Source organism: Oncorhynchus mykiss, chromosome 15 (genome assembly GCF_013265735.2).
Source record: "Oncorhynchus mykiss isolate Arlee chromosome 15, USDA_OmykA_1.1, whole genome shotgun sequence".
In the NCBI taxonomy this organism is placed as follows: Eukaryota; Metazoa; Chordata; class Actinopteri; order Salmoniformes; family Salmonidae; genus Oncorhynchus; species Oncorhynchus mykiss.
In genome coordinates, this window is record NC_048579.1 from 28,882,403 (window position 1) to 28,904,017 (window position 21,615).

At 42.2% G+C, this 21,615-nt stretch overlaps 1 protein-coding gene across 4 annotated transcripts in view; it reads left to right on the plus strand.

Annotated features, from left to right (window-relative positions):
* The window catches only part of cacnb2a (calcium channel, voltage-dependent, beta 2a), a 112,201-nt gene that overhangs the window by 31,242 nt on the left and 59,344 nt on the right, over positions 1–21,615 (plus strand). The window contains exon 1 of one of the 4 annotated variants that reach the window (XM_036944243.1): positions 13,369–13,688. The exons of the other annotated variants lie outside the window; for them this stretch is intronic. Within the exon in view, the coding sequence (XP_036800138.1) occupies positions 13,656–13,688 (33 nt within the window). The 5' untranslated portion in view covers positions 13,369–13,655. Of the gene's footprint in view, positions 1–13,368; positions 13,689–21,615 lie in introns of those variants that run through there. 4 annotated transcript variants of the gene reach the window in all.

Here is a 21,615-nt window from a genome sequence, read left to right on the forward strand (position 1 = left end):
ACGTGGGTACCTGTTTCTATAAATGAGGAGATGGGAGAGGCAGGACTTGCAGCGCGATCTGCGTCAGAAATAGAAAGGACTTCTATTTTAGCCCTTGGCAACGCAGATACTCGTTGACACGCGCAAGCAGTGTGGGTGCAATAATTGAATAATATAGATTTCTCAAATGTATTTTGCAACGCGCACGCGATGCGAGCAGTGCAGTCAGGGTATTAGGGTTAGCAGTGTGGTTAAGGTTAGTGTTAGGTTTAAGTTAGGATTAGGTTCAGATTTGATGACTTTGTGGCTGTGCCAGCTCGTGACCACTCTTGCAGAGCTGCCTCCAGAACACGATTCATGACGTAAATCTTACCTGCTGTGCTTTTCCCCTCTGAACCGTATTGTGAGTGTGTGCATAAACATTGGTGTATTTTGTGTGTTTTCCTCCAGAGGGAGGAAACCTATATGGTGCGTAAATGCTGCTTTCTGCATTCTATCCTCGTGCTGCACCTGAATGATATGAAACAGTGCAGTAACATTTGAATCTAGTATTGGGTGGAGTCTGATCAAGTTGGCAGTAGAGGCCATAGACGACAGTAGTCAACCTGGACAAATCTACAATAGAATCAGGTACAATCTTCAATAGTTGGATCATCATCAAATCCGCCATCGAGCCAGATACTCCAGGTGAGCAGCAAATGAACAAGCCCTTAATTATGGCTGCACCCTTTCACTGACTGACCTGACCAGCAAACCCTTACTAATGCTAGACTGCGTTATTACCTCATGACAAAAGTTATTTCGGACCGGTTACCCTGACCTTCATGGACAGACCTGATGCAGTACACAATGAAATGGTGAGTTAAAGGATCTCTATGTGATGCAATCGGATAGTTACGATACAGATGCTGTGATGTGATGGTACCCAACACTGATGACCAGCCACATCAATAGCACTAACGAGGGCTAGGGAGGCCAGGCGGAGCCAGGGATAGGGCTCCAGATGGTAGTGTTGGTCTGTCGATTAGCGTCTAGCACGATTTAGCTAGAACTTGCTAAGGAAAGACAAACTAGCTGTTTGCTGATGTAAGTACCACAAACTAATAGTGTGATTATATACCACTCTGTGGATTGATATTATTAAGAAGCATTAAGAAGTGGAAAGGTCATCGTTGTCTTCGACATTGTTGCATGTCCTGCGTTGACCATGCAGACTGAACGCAAGTGTCTCGTGGTCGCGGAACCACAAATGCGCTCCTTGAGTGACGGGGCGGGGCTAGTTGAGAGAGAGAGAGAGCGGAGAGGGATGACTCAAGTAGCGGGTGTAAACTATAAAAATGGACGGAACGCAAGGCTTAACACGTTTAACAAACCAAACATTCAAATACTGCTATAGAAGGTCAAGTAAAAACCCAAACCGGACCGTGCAACAATACAATATATCGTAAAATATGGTATACCGCCCAGCCCTAGATGGGATACATCTGTGTGATGAAGGTGTGAGATGTGTGCGTGTGGTGAGAGTGTAAGATGTGTGTGTGAAGAATGTGAGAGATGTGTGTGTAAAGACTGTGAGAGATGTGTCTGTAAGAGATGCGAGACGTGTGTGTGTGTGCAGTAAGGGAGCACAGGCCGGCCTGTCAGCCTGAGGTCCAGCCCAGGCGACAGATGTCACACTATCAAATTAAAGCCTAATTCCCAGCGAGCTGAAGAAAAACCCTGGAGCGAACCATGACACCGATGATGTCTATCACGGCTGCCTAGCTCCATGTGTGTGTAGTGTGTGTTTGTGTGTATGGGTATGCTCACGCACACTGCACAGACCTGCCCCGTGGTGTGTGTGTGTGTGTGTGTGTGTGTGTGTGTGTGTGTGTGTGTGTGTGTGTGTGTGTATCAGCCCCAGAGATCCTCAGATGGGCTCAGTCAACAACAGGCGTGTAATTTCCAGTTGAAGACGTTCCAGAGAACAGACCTTGCCGGGGCTGACAACAATCTCCTTTCCTTTCCTGGCTATGGAAGCTAACTGGCCAGACAGCAGAGCATCCTTAGTTTTGGGATTGGTCGATCGGTTTAATGGAGAGCGACTTGTCAGTAGAGCTTAACTTTTTTTTTGCGTTTAATTCCATTTTGACTGAGGGTAAATAGGTTGGGTATTTTTTATATAAGGCGTCAGCTGCTTGTACCCCTGGGTCATGGTACTCTGAACAAATCCATGGGATTTCCATAATTCATCGCTGTCGCGTTGGAGCAGAGAGTTAGCGACACAGGTGTCTCGGGCAGTCTGGGACGGCGAGCATGTCGAAGAAGCCAAAGGTAAAATATCAACAGCTATTCAGAATGGTGGACCCCTGTCTTTGTGTTTAGTGAGATGATTTATTTCTGGCTTAGAGAAGTCATTGTTTTGTCTTTTGTACTGTTTACTTTGTAGGCTGCAGACTTCTTTGTTTCACGTGTTTGTTTCAGTACCTAGCTTTTGTGTAGTTTGGCCTGGGTGTATGCAGGTGTGTCTATGTGGCTAGAACATGTATGTGAACTCTGTAACTTCTATATGAAGAAGACAGACTCAGATGACAGGCAGTTACTATAACTATAGTTCTTCCTCATGCTGGAGTGTCTCTCATCCTACCACTGGGTTGTATTCATTAGGGCATGCAATGGAAAACATTTTAAAACGTTTTGCAACAGAAGACGGAAATGTGCATTTCTTATTGGACAAATCCATGTAGTCCCTTCCTGTTTTAGTCCGTATTCCTCCGGTTTGGTGCCTTATAAATTAGACCCAGGTATGAATGAGACCTCTCTTTGGCTGAAAGATCTGTAGGCTATTTCCATAACATCACCAGTGGACTTGGTGTTTCCATAAATGTTAATGTAGGCCTCTATTATAGTTGTCATTGTTTTATGCTAAATGTATCAGAACCAAAACACTGACAACCAGCGGTTGTCCGCCAAGAAGAAGGATGGCGATAGTTTCTTTCTCGGTCAATCCTGGATTGGTGCAAGACGCTTTAAACCTCCATTCCGCGAAGCAATCATTACAAAGTGAGAAGGAGATCAAATAGACATGGAGCCATTGCACTCGTGGGTTGTTGCTCTTCTACAGAGGCTAGAGTTTGACACATCATATGACTGCCCTGAGTTGATGCTCAGACACTTTGCCTATGGTACCCTTAAAACGGACTTTTAAAGACTCTTATTTGTGTGCGTGCGTGTGTGTGTGCATGGGTGTGTGTTTGTGTGTGTATTTGTGTGTGTGTGTGCCTGTGAATTTCACGTCATAGCAGCATAACAGAGACATTCCTTCCACTCACCCAGCTAATCAATGAAGACAGTGCCATGGTACCCTGCCCTCAAACCACTAGGGGGATAGGAGTCTGTCTGTCTGTCTGCCTGCCTGCCTGCCTGCCTGCCTGCCTGCCTGCCTGCCTGCCTGCCTGCCTGCCTGGCTGCCTGGCTGCCTGCCTGCCTGCCTGCCTGCCTGTGGGCGATTCCATGGCAGTGTAAGCGTAACATATTTTTTGTATCTCAAATTGTTCTAGCCAACTCTCACATAGAAAGTTCATTGGGATGTTTGATATGCTTTTTACATTTGAATCACAAATGATTTTGGAGAAAATCATGACCTAAGTAGCCATATTAGGTCCTTTTTAGACCGACACATTCCTCCTGTAACACCCTATGATCTGTGAACCGTACATGGTACGGACAGCATCGCGGTGCCATTAAACTCGTTGCAGTGTGGAAGGACTATGTTTAGATTCTGAATGAAAACAATTCACAATAATTTATTCGACAAAGTACCCTTTTTGATTGTGCTTATGTTTAGACTGGTACTTTTGGATAAATTACCCATTTTATACATAGAAACTAACATTATTAGGTCATTAACCAATCACAGCCCTCCTTTACATTCAGCAAATTACTAGCAGAGGACGTTTGCTTTCAATCTAATTTCCCATTCCCTGTGTTGGTGGTGTTCATCAAATGTATAATCATTTCAAAAGTAGCAGAGAGCCCATCTTGGACATGTGATGTACTTGTAAAGTATATTATTCCAAAGAATATGACTTCAGATAAGCTAAATCAAAATGGGTACTTTTGAGATGTTCGTTTTAATATGTTTTATCGTGAATAAATGAACGTGAAAACAATTCTTTCAGAATCTACACATAGTCCTTATTTGTAATTGCTAAAATATACTTAAGTATCAAAAGTAGAAGTATAAATCATTTCAAATTCCTTAATGTAGGCCAACTTAATGTAGGCACCAAAAACTTTTTAATTTTTAATTTATTTACAGCTAGCCAGGGACACACACCAACATTCAGACATCATTTACAAATGAAGCATGTGTGTTTAGTGAGCCCGCCAGATCAGAGGCAGTAGGGATGACCAGGGATGTTCTCTTGATAAGTGCACGAATTGGACCATTTTTCTTTCCTGCTATGCATTCAAAATGTAACGAGTACTTTTGGGTGTCAGGAAGAATGTATGGAGTAAAAAGTACATTTTTTTTAGGAATGTGGTGAAGTAAAAGTTGTCAAAAATATAAATAGTTACGTACAGATATCCCAAAAAATGACTTAACTAGTACTTTAAAGTATTTGTACTTAAGTACCACTGCGAAAGATGTTGTCTGTATCATGTAAGGTTTACAGATCATAGGGTCTTACATGAGGTATGTATAGGTCAAAACATTTTTGACCTATACATGCCTCATGCCTCAAAACAAATAGCCACTTTCATCATGATTTTTTATTTGTATTATTTGTTAATAAAACATTTTCAAAAGCATGTCGAACCTCCTTCCTCCCAATTAAGTTTCTATGTGAGAATTGCCAGAACAATCTGAGGAACCAAAAATATTATATGCTTATGATGGCGTGGAATCGCCCGTCTGTTTGTCTGATGGTAGTGTCTGTCTTCCTGCCTGTCTGGCATTTCTGTCCATCTGTCAATTCCCTCCATTGCAGTGTGTGTGTACATGTGCATGCGTGTCTGGCATGCATGCGTACGTGCGGCTTACGTTTGTTGACGTGCCTGTCTGTGCCTGACTATATCGGGACAGCAGTCCTAGCTAATTTACCCGGGCCGAAGAGTTGTTCATAGGCGTCCATGTGGGACAGCCAATGTGTTCAGTAAGCGTAAAGTGACTCAGTGTTCACTTTAGCACATAGACACTTCTACACTGGTGCAGTGATCTGCATAGCTGTCTGTTGTCTGGGCTAGTATGTGCAAATCTGTTCATGTGGTGGTAGCCTAGTCTCTATTCATAAAGTATTGGGGCACTCTCTTATCATGATTCTGATTCCCCTTGGGATGCTGGACAAGCCTGCAATAGAACCAAAGCCTCCAAGAAGCAAACACCTGGTTTTGAGGGTAAGCTTTCCTTTCTGATTTTCATAATGAACGTAGGTATTGAGCTTTTCTGGTTGGGCTCAATTGCGTATTTCAATTCAGTCAATCCGGGAAGTAAACTGACATTCCAATTCCATTGAAAAGCATTGAGGAGAATTGGACCCAACCCTGTTTCTGGGTAGACGACACGTTCAGGGGAATACACGTGATTTTCTCACAGTGTGTCTGGCGTACCTCACTGTGAGTGTTGAGTTCAAATGTTCTCACAGAGGTGGGCTCTCTGTGTGGCTCTCTGTGTGGCTCTCCTCCCCTTCTATGTGTTTGTACAAGAGGTAACTCGAAGTAGAGATACAGACAGATCAATAAACAGAAGAGATTAGGAAAATGTTATGTGGAATGTAAATGTAACGTGAAATCATAACCCCCCCCCCCCCCAGTATTTTGTAAGATTTGACAGATGAGTAGGGTTGGCGCATTTATGTGTGCTATTTGTTACCAGGTTTATTTAGCGCCTATGCCCAGCACAGCTCTTTAGTGCAGTGCAGTGCAGTGAGCAGCTGGGTCTCTCTCTCCATTTTCCATATCGCTCTTCCTATCTCTTAACCTTCTCCCTCCCTCCCTCCTCTCTCTCACACACACTTCCGCCTCTATATTTCTGTAATTAGAGCTAATCAGTCCTGGGGCGCCAGGGCAGTGGCCATGTAACTAAGGTAACCCCTCTCAGATGCTGCTCTGCTCTGCCCCGGGGGGGAGGGGGGTGGTTCATTAGGACTCACTGTACTCCAGTCAGAGGATAATGAGCATATGCTCTTTGGGTGCAGCATTACATTGCTTTACTCAGAGAAACAATCATAGCTTTTTCGGTTTCACCAGCATAGCACACAAGGGGGTTCTAAAACCCCAAGAAAAGCCCATTGGGGTTATATTACCAGAATGCTAACAAAATTAGCACAAACTCACAAATAGCGAAATCACATAGACGCTGTAAGCTAAATGCTAGCGAGCGAAAACCAACAAGCTAATTGCAAAGACAGGCAAATCCAGCTCATAAAGTTATATAAGCATAGCTAGTAGCTACTATTTTCGGGGAGTGCGGACATTTACAAGCGAAAGTGAACGAGAGAAATTGTGCAAATTAACAAAGTTGTAATGCATGCTTTCTGAAGGAAGAGCAACATGTGTACATGGAGCAGATGAAAAGAAGAATGGAGAAAATAACGCTAGTAGAAAGGACAGGGGGGAAAAATGGCAGCCGTACAGAAAAGTCAACCAGAGCTCTATGACTTCTGGCAGAAAGCCATTGTAAGATATCTGTTGGCAAACATATGCACACAAGTGTTACTTCATCACATCAGGTGCGCCACACGACAGACACTCACTGATAGATATAGAACTTTGCGAACTCACCAGCTCGCTTTCTCCCATTGTGCTATTTACATGAAAAAAACAAACATGTCTGGCTCAACTGTTGTAGGGAACAACGGTAAGCTTCATCATTTAAAATAATGTGACCGGTGAAATGAAGAAAGCATCCTGCTTTATTTCCTAAGATGTTGCACAAGTTGACGGCAGGTAATAACTTACGTAGCTACAAATATTTAAAATGTATTGAAAAATGTCAAATAGTTTTGACGGTATTTGAGAGTACTGAAAAACCATCCTGGGGCTTTTTCAAAATACCCCGGTGTACGGTATATACCGTATACCGGCCATGCCTACTGGGAAGTGTGTAGTAGTTACTGTACTTGTACGTAAAACATCCTCAACAGATTTGACCATTTCACTAGGGATGCACGATATATCGGTAAGCATAGCGGAATCGGCCGATATTAGCTAAAAATGCCCGATGTCTAGCTTAACGGTGATGTCAAAGCTGACATGCACGCATATACAATGTAGGTAGATGTTGTAATGACGCCACGAAGAATACAGCGCTACATGTGCAACACAGCATTCCTAACCTAGCCCACAATGTCTGCTGTGTGGATCGAGCAGTCAACAGGTCGAGCAGTAAGAACATTTCAGCGAGGCAACTCAAAGGCCAAATCCATTTAATTTCCCTTGACAATCAACCGTTCTCTGCCGTGGATGATGTTGGCTTTCGCCGACTGGTCGAGCACCTCGAGCCCCGGTACACACTATCAAGTAGGCGCTATTTTTCAGATGTTACCCTACCGGAGTTACACAGTATTGTTGAAACACACATCCATTAGCTACTTGCTATGGGCGTCACTGCTATTAGCTTCACGACTGACATTTGGACCAGCGATGTCAGACTCATGAGCATTCTGAGTCTGACAGCACAGTGGGTCGACGAGGATTTCGTACTGAGGAAAGCATTACTGCATGCTCAAGAATGTGCTGGTTCTCATACCGCTGTTGCCATTTGAATGGCATTTGAGAACATGTTTGAAACTTGTAAACATGAACACACTCCTAGCTCCATTCGAACAACTGACTTGAGAAACAAGCTCATCAACTGCGTCTGCAGCAGACGTGATACCCTCTGTCATGGCATTGAAACTCCCGCTCAACAGAAATGCCGACACAGACTGTCGGGTTAACTTGGAAAAGTACTTTACTAGATGCTGTGAACAAGTGATTCGGTGGCATTCTCTCTGAGCCTCTTTACAGTGTCGCCACTATGCTTGATGCTAGGTACATGGGCCGCTACATCGATGCAGATAAGAAACAGGGTTCATGTTAAATGTTAGACACAGATGGACGAGATGAAACAGACACAGTGACAGTGCGCACCGAGTAAGAGAGGCCACGGGCAGGCAGCTGAAACTTCACTGCTTGACATGTCTGATGAAATCCTGGTTGAGAATGAAACAACTGAACAAGCAAGAGAAAGAAATAGGTTTTGATTATGTTTTACTGGTAATGGGGACATGCGTAAATGCCAACAATATAACATTTTGGTCAGTGTGTGTGTGTGTGTGTGTGTGTGTGTGTGTGTTTCAACCATTTGACTGTGCTAGAATGCTTAAAAGGCTGCTAAAATGTTTAAATATCGGGTATCGGCCAAAAAAGTAATATCGCTGCATCCCTACATTTCACTATTGTTTTTATTCACCCCTTCAAGTATTTGACTGTTATATGTTGTTTTTTTGTCCTAGGAATTCAGAGAATTGGACAATTGGAAGTGTTGGTGTGGCTTTTCCCCTAGCAATTCAGAGAATTGGACAATTGGAAGTGTTTGTGGGTTTTTTCTCCTAGGAATTCAAATTGATTACACTGAGTGTAATCTTGGAGCATTTCATTTGTCTAATAGGATTGTTGGCAAGAGAAAACCCCCTAGGAAGAAGTGCTACAGATTGGAGAAAGCTCTTTAATAATCTAATCGTGGCTTATTCTAGCCCATTAGTGTTACACCAGTGTTCTTGTTGACTTTACAAAAACGTCCACTCTCATTTAATGGGATTTTACAGATTAACAATGGAAGAAGTGAACATACTGTAAGAATACAGTCATACTGTAGTTTGTTCATTATGATTTATTATATTGTTCCACAAAGGAATGTGCAATTGATCAATTAGGCTGCGTTTACATAGGCAGCTCAATTCAGATTGTTGACCTAATTATTTGCAAAAGTGCTGATATGATTTATTAAAAGACCAATTAGTGGAAAATGATCAGAATTAGGCTGCCTGTGTAAACACAGCCTTAGAGCTCTTTGGGCCTGTTTGGGTGGTTGAATAGGATCGATTTGATGTTTGCTCAGTGCCCGTATTCACAAATCGTCTCTGAGTCTGATCTAGGATCAGTTTTGCCTTTTAGAACATAGTGAATGAGATTACACAGACTGGGGACCTGATCCTAGATCATCACTCAGAGAGAGAGACTCTTTATGGATATGGTCCCTACTTTGGGATATTGAGTCGATATGTGAACTGAGTTTAAGGGGATAGTAGAAAAATGCCTTTCATGATTTTAACAGTAGCTCATATTGATTACCAGAGTCTCTTCCAGGGGTGAGGCACTGTTTCCGGGCAGGTTATTTTTGGGAGGGAATGGAAGCTGAGTGGTTTGAAAACCATGGTTATTTTTATTTGTTTCATTTTTTATAGTTTTGAACCTTTTTTGTGAATGTAATGAATTTAGAATGCCACAGGGCACTTCCACTTGTTCACATTCTTATTTTAGCCAATGAGAGAATGTGGGTTTTCCATCTCCCACAACTACCAGTCAGTCACCGCCTACTCTCTCAGGCTTTGTCCCAAATGGCACCCTATCCCCTATACCATGGTTCCCCAACTGTCAGTCCGCGCCGCGGGTGGTTTGATTTGGCCCCAAGTTTTCTGAGCAAAAAAATTATAAATATATTTTTTTCATTGTTTGAAATAAAAGACTGGGAAAAACACCAGGAAATCTGCTCCAAGTGATCTTTGTTTAAGAAATCAGTTCCCAAGTATTGCCATGCATAATAGAAATACACATTATTATGTTTTAGTCAAACATATATTTTTGGACTTTTTGCGGTCAATTTGCAGTCTACAAATTATTTGTTATGTTTGTAGATATGGCAGAACAAGAGGACAATTGATCTGTTCAAACCTTGGCTCAACCCACCCCAATTACTGATATCTGTCACACGCACGCACGCACACACTCTCACACACACACAGACACACACAAAGTGCACCATTGCTCCTAGTATGATGATTACAGAGAACACACTCACATCCTCCTCATTAAAACCCAAGAATGAACTAATAAACCATCAGTACACTGGCTATCAATGAACAGCATCTTCTATACCTTCTGTGCTTCTACATCTGCATTGCTTGCTGTTTGGGGTTTTAGGCTGGGTTTCTGTACAGCACTTTGAGATATCAGCTGATGTAAGCAGTGCTTTATAAATTCATTTGATTTGATCTTATAATGAGGATAGAAAATGTACAGAAGTTTTTCTCCGTCACATGAAAGGCTCTCTAAAATGGATGAATCAACATATCCCCAAGCAACTGGGAGAGTGTGAGCACTCAGCTTTGTACAACAGCGGACCAATCAGTTGGTAAAGTGGCGTGGCGACACGAGTCCAACAAGCCATGGCTTCTCCCAGAAGAAAAGACAAGGTGCAACTTGGAGATGCAAACGAAAGTAATGAACAGTTAAAGACTTTCCAGGAAAACATGCTCTCAATGCACACCAAAACAAACTAACTGCTACAATCTGTTACTATTACAAAAGTAGATTCCCTCGAAAAGAAATCCGAGGCTACACACAAACAGGGCGTGCGCATGAACAAACCAATAACCAAATCAGCCTTTTGAAAACAAAGTCGCAAAGTTTGATGCCCAGCATAAGAAACCATGCCTTTTTTGAATCACAGTCGCACACCTCATTTAGCCCAGCCCATAGGCCTATATGTTTTAATAAGGTTTGTATCACAACTAAAGTGGCCAAATAGCATCTTAAAATTAAGCATACTAATCCGCTTTACAAGGGGTGTAGAGCCTAACTGGCAGCTTTGTTCAGTGGTATTCTTCATACTATTAAATAATGCCACGGAATTCTAAGCGAATCTTGTTTGCTAAATGAACTAGTGTAGCCCACCGCCATTCGGCATAGCCAGGTCAGGACCTAACATAAGGACAACTCAGAGTATTCCATTCTGTTCTTCTGAAATAGATGACATTTTCTTCATATCATGCTTCTTTAGAACTGTCTAACATAAGAAATGTATTTATTGTGAAGGTGTAGGCTATATCACATGGATTTATTATACTTTTTATTATGTAAATGTTCCAAAGGTCAGCATCAGTGGCTTGTAGGCTATGTGTGGAAGCCAGGAGATGCTAAATGTGTTTATGTAAATGAACGTTCAATTACTGTGAGACTGACAGTTATTTGCTTGACAATCACCAGCTGTCTAAATTTTGTGACCGACACAGTGGGTTTTCTGTGACCAGGCGAAAAAAACTTTCCATGCTAAACCTTTATATCATGCCACTAACCGCTGCACACAGCCTTCATTGTTGTCACGTCATAGTCAACATACTGTATATACTAGAACTAACGCGTTAGTCAACCCGCTATAATCATGCAGTACAGTGTACAGTCAGCAGCAAGCAGTTTAGCAGTTACACCAGTGGGTCCCGGTGGCAATGCATTTATAAAACCAAAAGCTTACCTTGAATTGGAAGAGTTCCAGTGTTGGATAGCCATAGCCAGCTAGCTAACATAGCATCCCTCGCTGTTTAAGCCGGGTGTTTGAGTCGGCTTAACTAGATAGCTGCATTCGATGCTAGCTAAGTAAGTGAAAGTGAAAAGAAATATTCTACGAAATATAGCTAGCTCTCTCTTGCTTTTCCTTAATTTTGTAAAAAATGTATTTGTTCAAATCTGTTCAACTATTGTCTTTCTCTCTCTGATTCAACTACTCATCACATGTTATGCACTGCAGTGCTAGCTAGCTGTAGCTTACACTTTCAGTACTAGATTCATTCTCTGACCCTTTGATTGGGTGGACAACATGTCAGTTTATGCTGCAAGAGCTTTGATAGGTTGGAGGATGTCCTCCGGAAGTTGTCATAATTACTGTGTAAGTCTATGGAATGGGGTGAGCCCCATGAGCCTCCTAGGTTTTATATTTGTTTTGTTATACCAGATATATAACCTTGTTACCAGGCGTGTTCTGTAGAGTAGGGGCTTAGGTGGTGGTCGTGGATCACTGTCCTGACGAGGCAATAGTCTCTAACACTGCCCAACACACGCTCTGGATTATAATCTTTGGAAAGGGGTTAGAGCAGAGCAAACATAGTCACGTAATCTAGTAGGATTTACCCACCAAACACGTGGTTCTCTCAATGTCTCTCAAACATCTGGGGTGTATTCACTAGGAACCAAACAGAACCAAACAGGGAGGGACCTACCTTAATATGTCCATTAGAAACTCGCTTTCGTTGCAAAACATTTTGCAACTGTTTGATAGGGTTTGGACTAACGATTACACCACTGGGCAATGCCAGGTGGCTGAGGAGGAGTGGTGTATCATGGGATTTGCTATAGGCCTGCTTATCCCACTTCTGACGCCATGATGCGTTAAAGTTGTATGGATGAGAGAGTGAGACGTGAGTCAAGTGAACATATTTAATGAGAAAATATATTGGCAACAACACTTGAACTTGACCAATCCAGAATTGACACGTACGTTGGCTTATAGTTTAAAGGAGAAGGTCTTTCTGTGACCCTGTAGTGTAGCCTAACTCATATGGACTCTATTTGTGGCGGTGGCTCCAGCCTTTTGCCCCGCTTCACACACAGTGACACAGCGGGGGGTTGGTGTTCTCGCGCTTTAACACATTATTTCACGTTTAAGGTTTCTGCTACATGAGCGCTGAGATGATATTATCACAATTTCAAAGACACAGAAGCACACATTGCACCGAACGCACTCAGGGGGCCTCTGATGTGTAATTATGAAGAGATGGTTTCCCTAAAGCATCTTGAGGCTAAATTCACCATTAGAACCATAAGATGCTTTTGGGAAACGGGGCCATGGTCGTTTGAAGTTAGATGACTTCTATCACAGTAACCACTACAGTCACCCAGCGGACCCCAATAAACTGAATGAAGAATGTTCAAAGTACGTGTATCCGTTTTTGTGGCCTATTGGGCATTGATCAAGCCTCTGTACGTAATCTGCGTATGGCATATTTTCAAGATAGTAAAGATAATTATTTCCTGAACTTTGGTTTTTAGGAACATGTGTTGGGCTTCTAATGTACAGTAAGTCTGAGTCTTTACCCTTCCTCTCCTCAAAGTGTAACCTCTTCAAGGCATAGCCGAACACATGTAAACTCTCAGGATCACACACTCACACAGAAATGAGAAGCTGCTGCAGCTGCTTTTGGTGGATTCTGGAATTTTCAGGCCTGCCCTGTTGGCCAGAGTTCTTACTTCCTAACTGGCTATGTGTGTTTGTTCAGGCTATGTATGTGTGTGTGGGAGGGGTTTGGGGGGGGGGGGGGGGTCTTGTTTTGGGGGGCTGGAGAACGGTCGCAGCTCACTGAAGGAGTGTTTTCCCAGCGTGGGAAAGAAGAGGCTCGTCTCTCTTTCAGCCGGTATAGGACAGGACTGGGCCATACAAGGGCTGAAACTCCCAATGCCAAACTCCAAACTTCAAACTTTTTGTGGGTTACTTTGCTGTAGTTAATGTAGTTTCGGTGTGTTTTACTGAAAGGAGCCAAGGAGTGCAGTAGTAGTAGGAGTTCTCTGTGCTGGGACTGGGAGGAGATGGGCAGTAGCTGAGGAATATTTCTCCCGGACCGGGCAGAGCAGGGGCGACAGCAGAGCCGGGTAGGGCAGATATGTATCTTTCGGGCAGTGAGGAGTCTGACTTGGTGAGTAGACACAATATCACAAACACATACTGTAAACATACTTTGCCTACACATTCTGAGGCTATCTGTCTGTAGGCTGCACAGATTCAGCAGTTGTTATCTCATTCTCTCTTGTTCTTTCTCACTCTCCGCTCTGAACAATGGAGAAGAGTTCTGGAATCTTGAAGAATTTTGTTTTTACACCAAATTCCAGGGCAAAGTCTTGGGCTTCCTATTTTGTCTCCTTAGAACTTTTCCTGGAAGTAAGTGTGTTGCTCGAGAGTGTCGCGGCTCTGGCTCTTATGTAGCCTGCCTACAGGGGTAATTTTAGGGGTAGCGGATTATTTAAGCATCTTGTCTGAATTTGCGACTCGAGGTTACTAGCCTGAAGTGGAAAGCTGCGACAGTTGTTAACGGCTCATGTGACGTTAGGAAAATAAACACCTGGGACATGAGAAGTGCCTGGTCCTCTGGTTACAGAGACTGTTTAGTTAGTGAACACATAGCATTTACAAGGCCCACTTTCTTTAGCCATGGCTATTCAGAACTCTGTTTTTTTCTCTGCCTTTGCTTATCTGCCTCTTTCCGACTGTAAAGATCTTTGTATCATATTACTTCTGACTCAAGGCTATGTATTTGATGGAGGCTATGAAAGCAACATAATTTGATTTAAAACATGAACTGACCATTTCAAGGTTTACGACATAGTTTTCTGTGCATTTTTTTAATACTCTAGTTCATTTAGTTACCTTTTTCTTTGAACCCCTTAAAGGGATACTTCGGGATATCCAGATTTTGGGTAATATTCTACTTACCCAGAGTCAGACAAACTCATGGATACCATTTTTATGTCTCTGCATGCAGTTTGAAGGAAGTTGAAGGTAGCATATCGTTAGCTTAGCGCAATTGCTGAAAGTCAATGGGCAGGTACGAGCCAGCTCCTGTCAAAAGCAGGGAAGTAGACCTTTTAACTACTCTAAAACTGAGTGACTAGCACTTTGTACTCTAAGTATTCTTTACAAGTATATATTAAATCATAATATTTTGATTTATAGTTGTTTTTAAACCATTGCTTTTTTCTTTTTTTCCCCACCAAACTATGCATTTCAGTCAACCGCTGTGACGTTGGGCACATTGGATGCAAGAATAGGCTGTGCGGTAGTGTAAACACAGCTGGCCAGCTGAGACAGCAGGACAGTGGCAGTTTTGAGCGAGTTCGCTAGATATCAAGTAAGCAAACTGTGAGAAGAGTACAACAACAGACTGTCATTGCAAAATTAAAATCACTGTAGTCATCATAAAACTACCACTACAATCGCAGTACAGTTATCACAAAACTACCACTAACGGGTCCCGAACAACATCATAAAGGGAATACATGTGAATTAAACAAATACCCAGTACAACAATGCTGTAAAGTTAGGAGGAGATATCCACCTTTAAATGTATTTGTCACGGATATAAAGCGCTCCGCACGTCATCCTTTGTCAACAGTATAAAACAAAAAGACAGGAAAGCGACAGCAACAAAATCCTGTATGGCAATACTTGAGCTACAGTGGCAGTGCAGGTGCAATGCTGAAAGGGAGGCACCGCGAGACCCAACCCATTGCTGGCAGCAGTTGCCCTAATGGCATATCTATAACCAGACTACAAGATGTAGAAAAACCTTGATGGCCCAAATTAAGAAATTGTTCAATGATTGATCCTACAAAGTAGTCCTACAAAGCGCACGCTCTCAAATACCATACGCGGTGCAAAAGATTGTTGGACTTCTATGAATGCGCTGTCATACATCACATTGATGAGAAGTGGGACATGAAGTCACATGTACTACAGAGAACTGAGAACGTGAAAGAGAGGCACACAGCAGAAAACCTAAAACTGCATAATTTTTTTATTTAACTAGGCAAATCACTTAAGAACGCATTCTTGTTTACGGCCTACCCCAGACAACATTGGGCCAATTGTGCGCTGCCCTATGGGACTCCCAATCACAGCTGGATGTGATGCAGCCTGGATTTGAACCAGGGACTGCAGTGACACCTCTTACACTGAGATGCAGTGCCTTAGACCACTGCACCACTCAGGAGCCATTAACTGAGGTGAGGGCTGTCTGGTGGGGTTTCTACTAGATAAAATGTATGGAAATGTAGGGTTAGGCATAAGGTTAACAGTTTATAACCACATTTTAAGAAAATTAATTGTAGAAATAGGCAGGGTAAATGACTTTGTAGGCTGTGGTAACTAGTGACGACCATCTGGTAGGTAGCCAGATCTTGGGTAGATTGAACTGCATTACACCTTAGAGGTCATATGCAGGACCATATCTGAATTGTGAATTCATGTCATTTTCATTAAATGGCAGTTTAAACGTTAAGAACATTTGTCACATCCCTAATGTAAGCGTGTGTATGCGTGTGTGTGCTGTGTGTGTGTGTGTGTGTGTGTGTGTGTGTGTGTGCGCGTGTGTTAAATGGTGTTTGATGTAGAGGTCGACCGATTATGATTTTTCAATACCGATACCGATTATTGGAGGACCAAAAAGGCCGATACCGATTAATCAGACGATTTTTTAGAAATGTATTTGTAATAATGACAATTACAACAATACTGAATGAACACTTATTTTAACTTAATATAATACATCAATAAAATCTATTTAGCCTCAAGTAAATAATAAAACATGTTCAATTTGGTTTAAATAATGCAAAAACAAAGTGTTGGAGAAGAAAGTAAAAGTGCAATATGTGCTATGTAAGAAAGCTAACGTTTCAGTTCCTTGCTCAGAACATGAGAAAGCTGGTGGTTCCTTTTAACATGAGTCTTCAATATTCCCAGGTAAGAAGTATTAGGTTGTAGTTATTATAGGACTATTTCCCTCTATACCATTTGTATTTCATTAACCTTTGACTATTGGATGTTCTTATAGGCACTTTAGTATTGCCAGTGTAACAGTATAGCTTCCGTCCCTCTCCTCGCTCCTCCCTTGGCTCTAACCAGGAACACAACGATAACAGCCACCATCGAAGCAGCGTTATCCATGCAGAGCAAGGGGAACAACTACTAGAAGGCTCAGAGCGAGTGACGTTTGAAAATCCATTCAGGTGTATCACTTCGGTTACACCAGCCTCATCTCGGGAGTTGATAGGCTTGAAGTCATAAACAGCGCAATGCTTGACGCACAACAAAAAGCTGCTGGCAAAACGCACAAAAGTGCTGTTTGAATTCATGTTTACGCGCCTGCTTCTGCCTACCACTGCTCAGTCAGATACTTAGATCAACCATGTGTAGTTAACTAGTGATTATGATTGATTATTTTTTATAAGATAAGTTTAATGCTAGTTAGCAACTTACCTTGGCTTACTGCATTCGCGTAACAGGCAGTCTCCTTGTGGAGTGCAACAAGAGAGAGGCAGGTCGTTATTGCATTGGACTAGTTAACTGTAAGGTTGCAAGATTCGATCCCCCGAGCTGACAAGATGAAAATCTGTCGTTCTGCCCCTGAACGATTCAGTTAACCCACTGTTCCTAGGCCATCATTGAAAATAAGAATGTGTTCTTAACTGACTTGCGTAGTTAAATAAAGGTCTAAAAAAATAAATAATAATAATAATATATTTTTTAAATCGGCAAATCGGTGCCCAAACATACCCTAATTAATCGGCCATTCCGATTAATCGGTCGACCTGTAGTTTGATGTGTGTGACTGAGTAGACAGTGCTGAGATCTGAGCCCTCTGTGTGTTATTGACAGTCAGAATGAGATGACTGTCATGAGCTATCCTCACTCCAATAACCCATCCTACTTCAAACAGTAGCCTCACACATGTGCATTCTAAATGGCACCCTATTCCCTATTTGGTGCACTACTTTTTACACCTAATTAACTCTGTCCATGTGAAAGGTTGGCCTTAAAGAGGAACTGAAAATGTTTTAACTACTTTGCCGATATGAAACAAACAGACAATCAGAATATCAGTCAAAAGTAGGTTCTATTTGTCTCAAAATTCCATGGAATCTGACCAAAACAATGGAAATGCCATGGAAACGCATGGGGGGAAAGATCCTGAATCTCCTCATTGCCCCCAGCAAAATGATCCTATATTTAGGCTGTTGTTTATATGTGTATTTCACACCATGTTGAGGTGAAAATCTGTGTATAATGCGTGTATGGATGTCAACCTCAATACATGTTCATGTCATCGTCACCAATCAACTTTGACTACCACCACCGATTTCGGTATGCTAGCTATGCTATCAGCTTATACGAATGGGAGTCATCGTTTAGCAGTTACTTCTTCTAAACCTGAAAAAGGACATCTTCTAGATGTTTTGCATCTAAAACCGGCAAATATATCCAAAAGGGTGCTTTATTCCGATTTCAACTGTACATATTTGTAAAAATCCATTCAGGTGTATTTTGTGGGTTTTTGCGAATGCTTTCCAAGGATCTATAGTCACACTGTTGCTACTGCGTTGAAACACACAGTCCAGTTCAAAGTGAATGATGGCAGGCCCATGTGCCAAGTGGCTTATTTGCATATAGGCCTACTGTAGCTCTGATATTCTATGGCACACCGGTCTGTGTAGAGTCCAGTCCTGGGTAAGACTGACACGTTTTTATGAGGTTTTATTTACTGCAGTGTCTATGAATTATTCCAAACGCACGGCTGCTTTCCCACTCTGTATTGCTATAGAATGTTCACACATGCCTTACTCTACGTCATTCCCAAACATTCTATGAAAAGTATAAAAATGACCATATGTAAGTGCTCGCTTGTCAGAAAAAGTAAAGAAATGTGTTTTATTCTTCCTCGGGGGGGGGTATAGGGACAGATTTTAATAGGATTTCATGTTTCTAAAACGCTGTCTGTTCCACTTTAATGGGCTTCACTGACACTGGATCGTCATTAGATATCGATGGCATTTTTGAGCCACTTTGTTTTGTGTGTGTGTGTGTGTGTGTGTGTGTGTGTCTTAGAGGTCTTCACGGATCCACCTGTGCCCGAATACCCGAGACCCGATCTGGGACCTGAGCGGGTCCGGATCCAGAATTCTAAATAATGTCACAGGTCTCTGGTATGTGTAATTATAACTTCCTTGTCTGGAAGGACCCATATAGATCCGAATGTGACTACTGCAGTAGAGAGAGAGAGACAGACATGTTAGCATTTATGCTGCTCTTTGCTTTTCACGAGAGTGGCGCGTGTAGCTTTGTTGTCATTGTTGACCAATCATAAGTCATCAAAGCGGCAATGGGCTACAGTTATACAGCCTTCTTGTGGGGAAAAGTTAGAAGATATCAAATCAATGGAAGATGGAAATAAAATGAAGGAATTAAAAGTTAAAGGAGAAGAATAGGCTACAACGACCAAGAGCCAACAGGTTGGCTGCTACTTTATATTCTGAATGGAGTGTTGTTTGTAACTGTGTAGCATGAGAAAGCGCATGCATCCTCAATTACCCTAGCTAGTTAGCTAGCTTCTCCCGGGTTTGATGCAGTCAAAATAGGTACTTCGTAATCATATTGAATGATAAATAACATACAGTGGGGCAAAAAAGTATTTAGTCAGCCACCAATTGTGCAAGTTCTCCCACTTAAAAAGATGAGCGAGGCCTGTAACTTTCATCATAGGTACACTTCAACTATGACAGACAAAATTAGAAGAAAAAAATCCAGAAAATCACGTTGTAGGATTTTTAATTTATTTATTTGCACATTATGGTGGAAAATAAGTATTTGGTCAATAACAAAAGTTTCTCAATACTTTGTTATATACCCTTTCTTGGCAATGACAGAGGTCAAACGTTTTCTGTAAGTCTTCACAAGGTTTTCACAAACTGTTGCTGGTATTTAATCTGATAATCTCCCTAGATCGAGGGAGATTATCAGTGGTCTTGTATGTCTTCCATTTCCTAATAATCGCTCCCACAGTTGATTTCTTCAAACCAAGCTGCTTACCTATTGCAGATTCAGTCTTCCCAGCCTGGTGCAAGTCTACAATTGTGTTTCTGGTGTCCTTTGACAGCTCTTTGGTCTTGGCAATAGTGGAGTTTGGAGTGTGACTGTTTGAGGTTGTGGACAGGTGTCTTTTATACTGATAACAAGTTCAAACAGGTGCCATTAATACAGGTAACGAGTGGAGGACAGAGGAGCCTCTTAAAGTAGAAGTTACAGGTCTGTGAGAGCCAGAAATCTTGCTTGTTTGTACTTATTTTTCACCATAATTTGCAAATAAATTCATTAAAAATCCTACAATGTGATTTTCTGGATTTTTTTTCTAATTTTGTCTGTCATAGTTGAAGTGTACCTATGATGAAAATTACAGGCCTCTCTCATCTTTTTAAGTGGGAGAACTTGCACAATTGGTGGCTGACTAAATACTTTTTTGCCCCACTGTATCCACTGTATCTAGGGCAGCTATTAGTCTACTATAGCTCAAATTGGCTTGGTTGGTTGCAGCCTCTTGTCTCTCCCTACCTCCCTGTTCCCATGTCATTCGCTCACACTCACAGTAGCCTAGACACACAGCACAGCCTCTGCTCTCTACCTGCTCTCCCTCACGCTTTGTCAGCTCTGGTTAATAAAGTAGCATAAAAATGTACTTTTCTGTTGCTTCCCTCACTTGGATCGGACCGGGTTTGGATCCGACCAGGTCTATATTAAACGGGTGTAGTTGTCCTCGGTCCGTTCGGAATGGGTCTCTATATTGTAAAATGTATTTATGCATATTGGGTAGGAAATAGGAAATAGGATAGGAAAGCCCAGGTCCATTTCGGAACTCTTTGCATCCGTGAAGTCCTCTAGCGTGTCCGTCTGTCTGTCTGTCTGTCTGTCAGTCTGTGTGTGTGTGTGTGTGTGTGGATTTCTCTGTGTCTGTATCAGTCTGTCCTTATGAGTCTGTGACTGTGTCTGTGACACTGTGTGTCTGTGACAGATGCTGTTGTCTATCTCCTTGCTCCCCAGTTGACTCATTTGGGGTGTGAGAGAGAGCTGGAGACAGACAGCCCAGCAAACCGGGAACGTTCCCAGGACATTAGCTAACATTCCCATTAAGTTCTAGTTAGGGTTTTATCTAACATTAGGATGATAACATCCAAAAAACATTCAAATAATGTTTTTGATAACAAAATGTGTTATTCGTGTCATTTGTTCTCCTAACATTTACCAAATTGTTGTGCACAACATCTGTAAAAACCACCACAGAACATTCCCCTAAGGTTCTTATTCGGTTTCCAGGTAATGTAATAACAAAATGTGTTCTGGGAACGTTTTTGCAAAATCTGGCAAATGTTTTATACAAACATAGTATAATTCCGCACACGTTTGGGGCAACCTAATCAATGTTCTGGGAACATTCACAGAACCTATTTTTGGTTTGCTGGGAGACGACCTGACCAGCTGTCTCCTCCCAATCCTCTGCTGTTTGCTGTTCCAGTCCTACTAGCCTGCAAATACCAATGACACACATACTGACACATGTATAGAAATACTTTTTATTTTGTACTTATCTACATGGGTGGGACAAAAGAGAGGGATATCGCATAGAAAGTGAGAGTCAGAACAGGTGATTAAACGCGTTGCGTCCGCGGGGAATGTGGTCTGGGGATGCGAGCACCACTTCTAGACAAGCCCCCCAGCACATCTATACTCTGTTCACAAAGCTGGATTGAAAGTATCTGTATGATTTTTAAAATCATGGACACGTCTTTGTAGTTCTTACTGTTAACAGGAGGTGGATGTGCTCTGGAGTTTTGTATCGACACACTGATCTGAGTTACAACACTGAGAGACAGCCACAGAGCCAATCTCTTATGTGCTTGTGCGTCCCGTGTGCGCGCGTCCGTCCTCGTGTCCGTCCTCGTGTCCGTCCTCGTGTCCGTCCTCGTGTGCGTCCTCGTGTGCGCGCGTGTGTAATCTGTCTGACTCAGCCGGTTGAGGACACA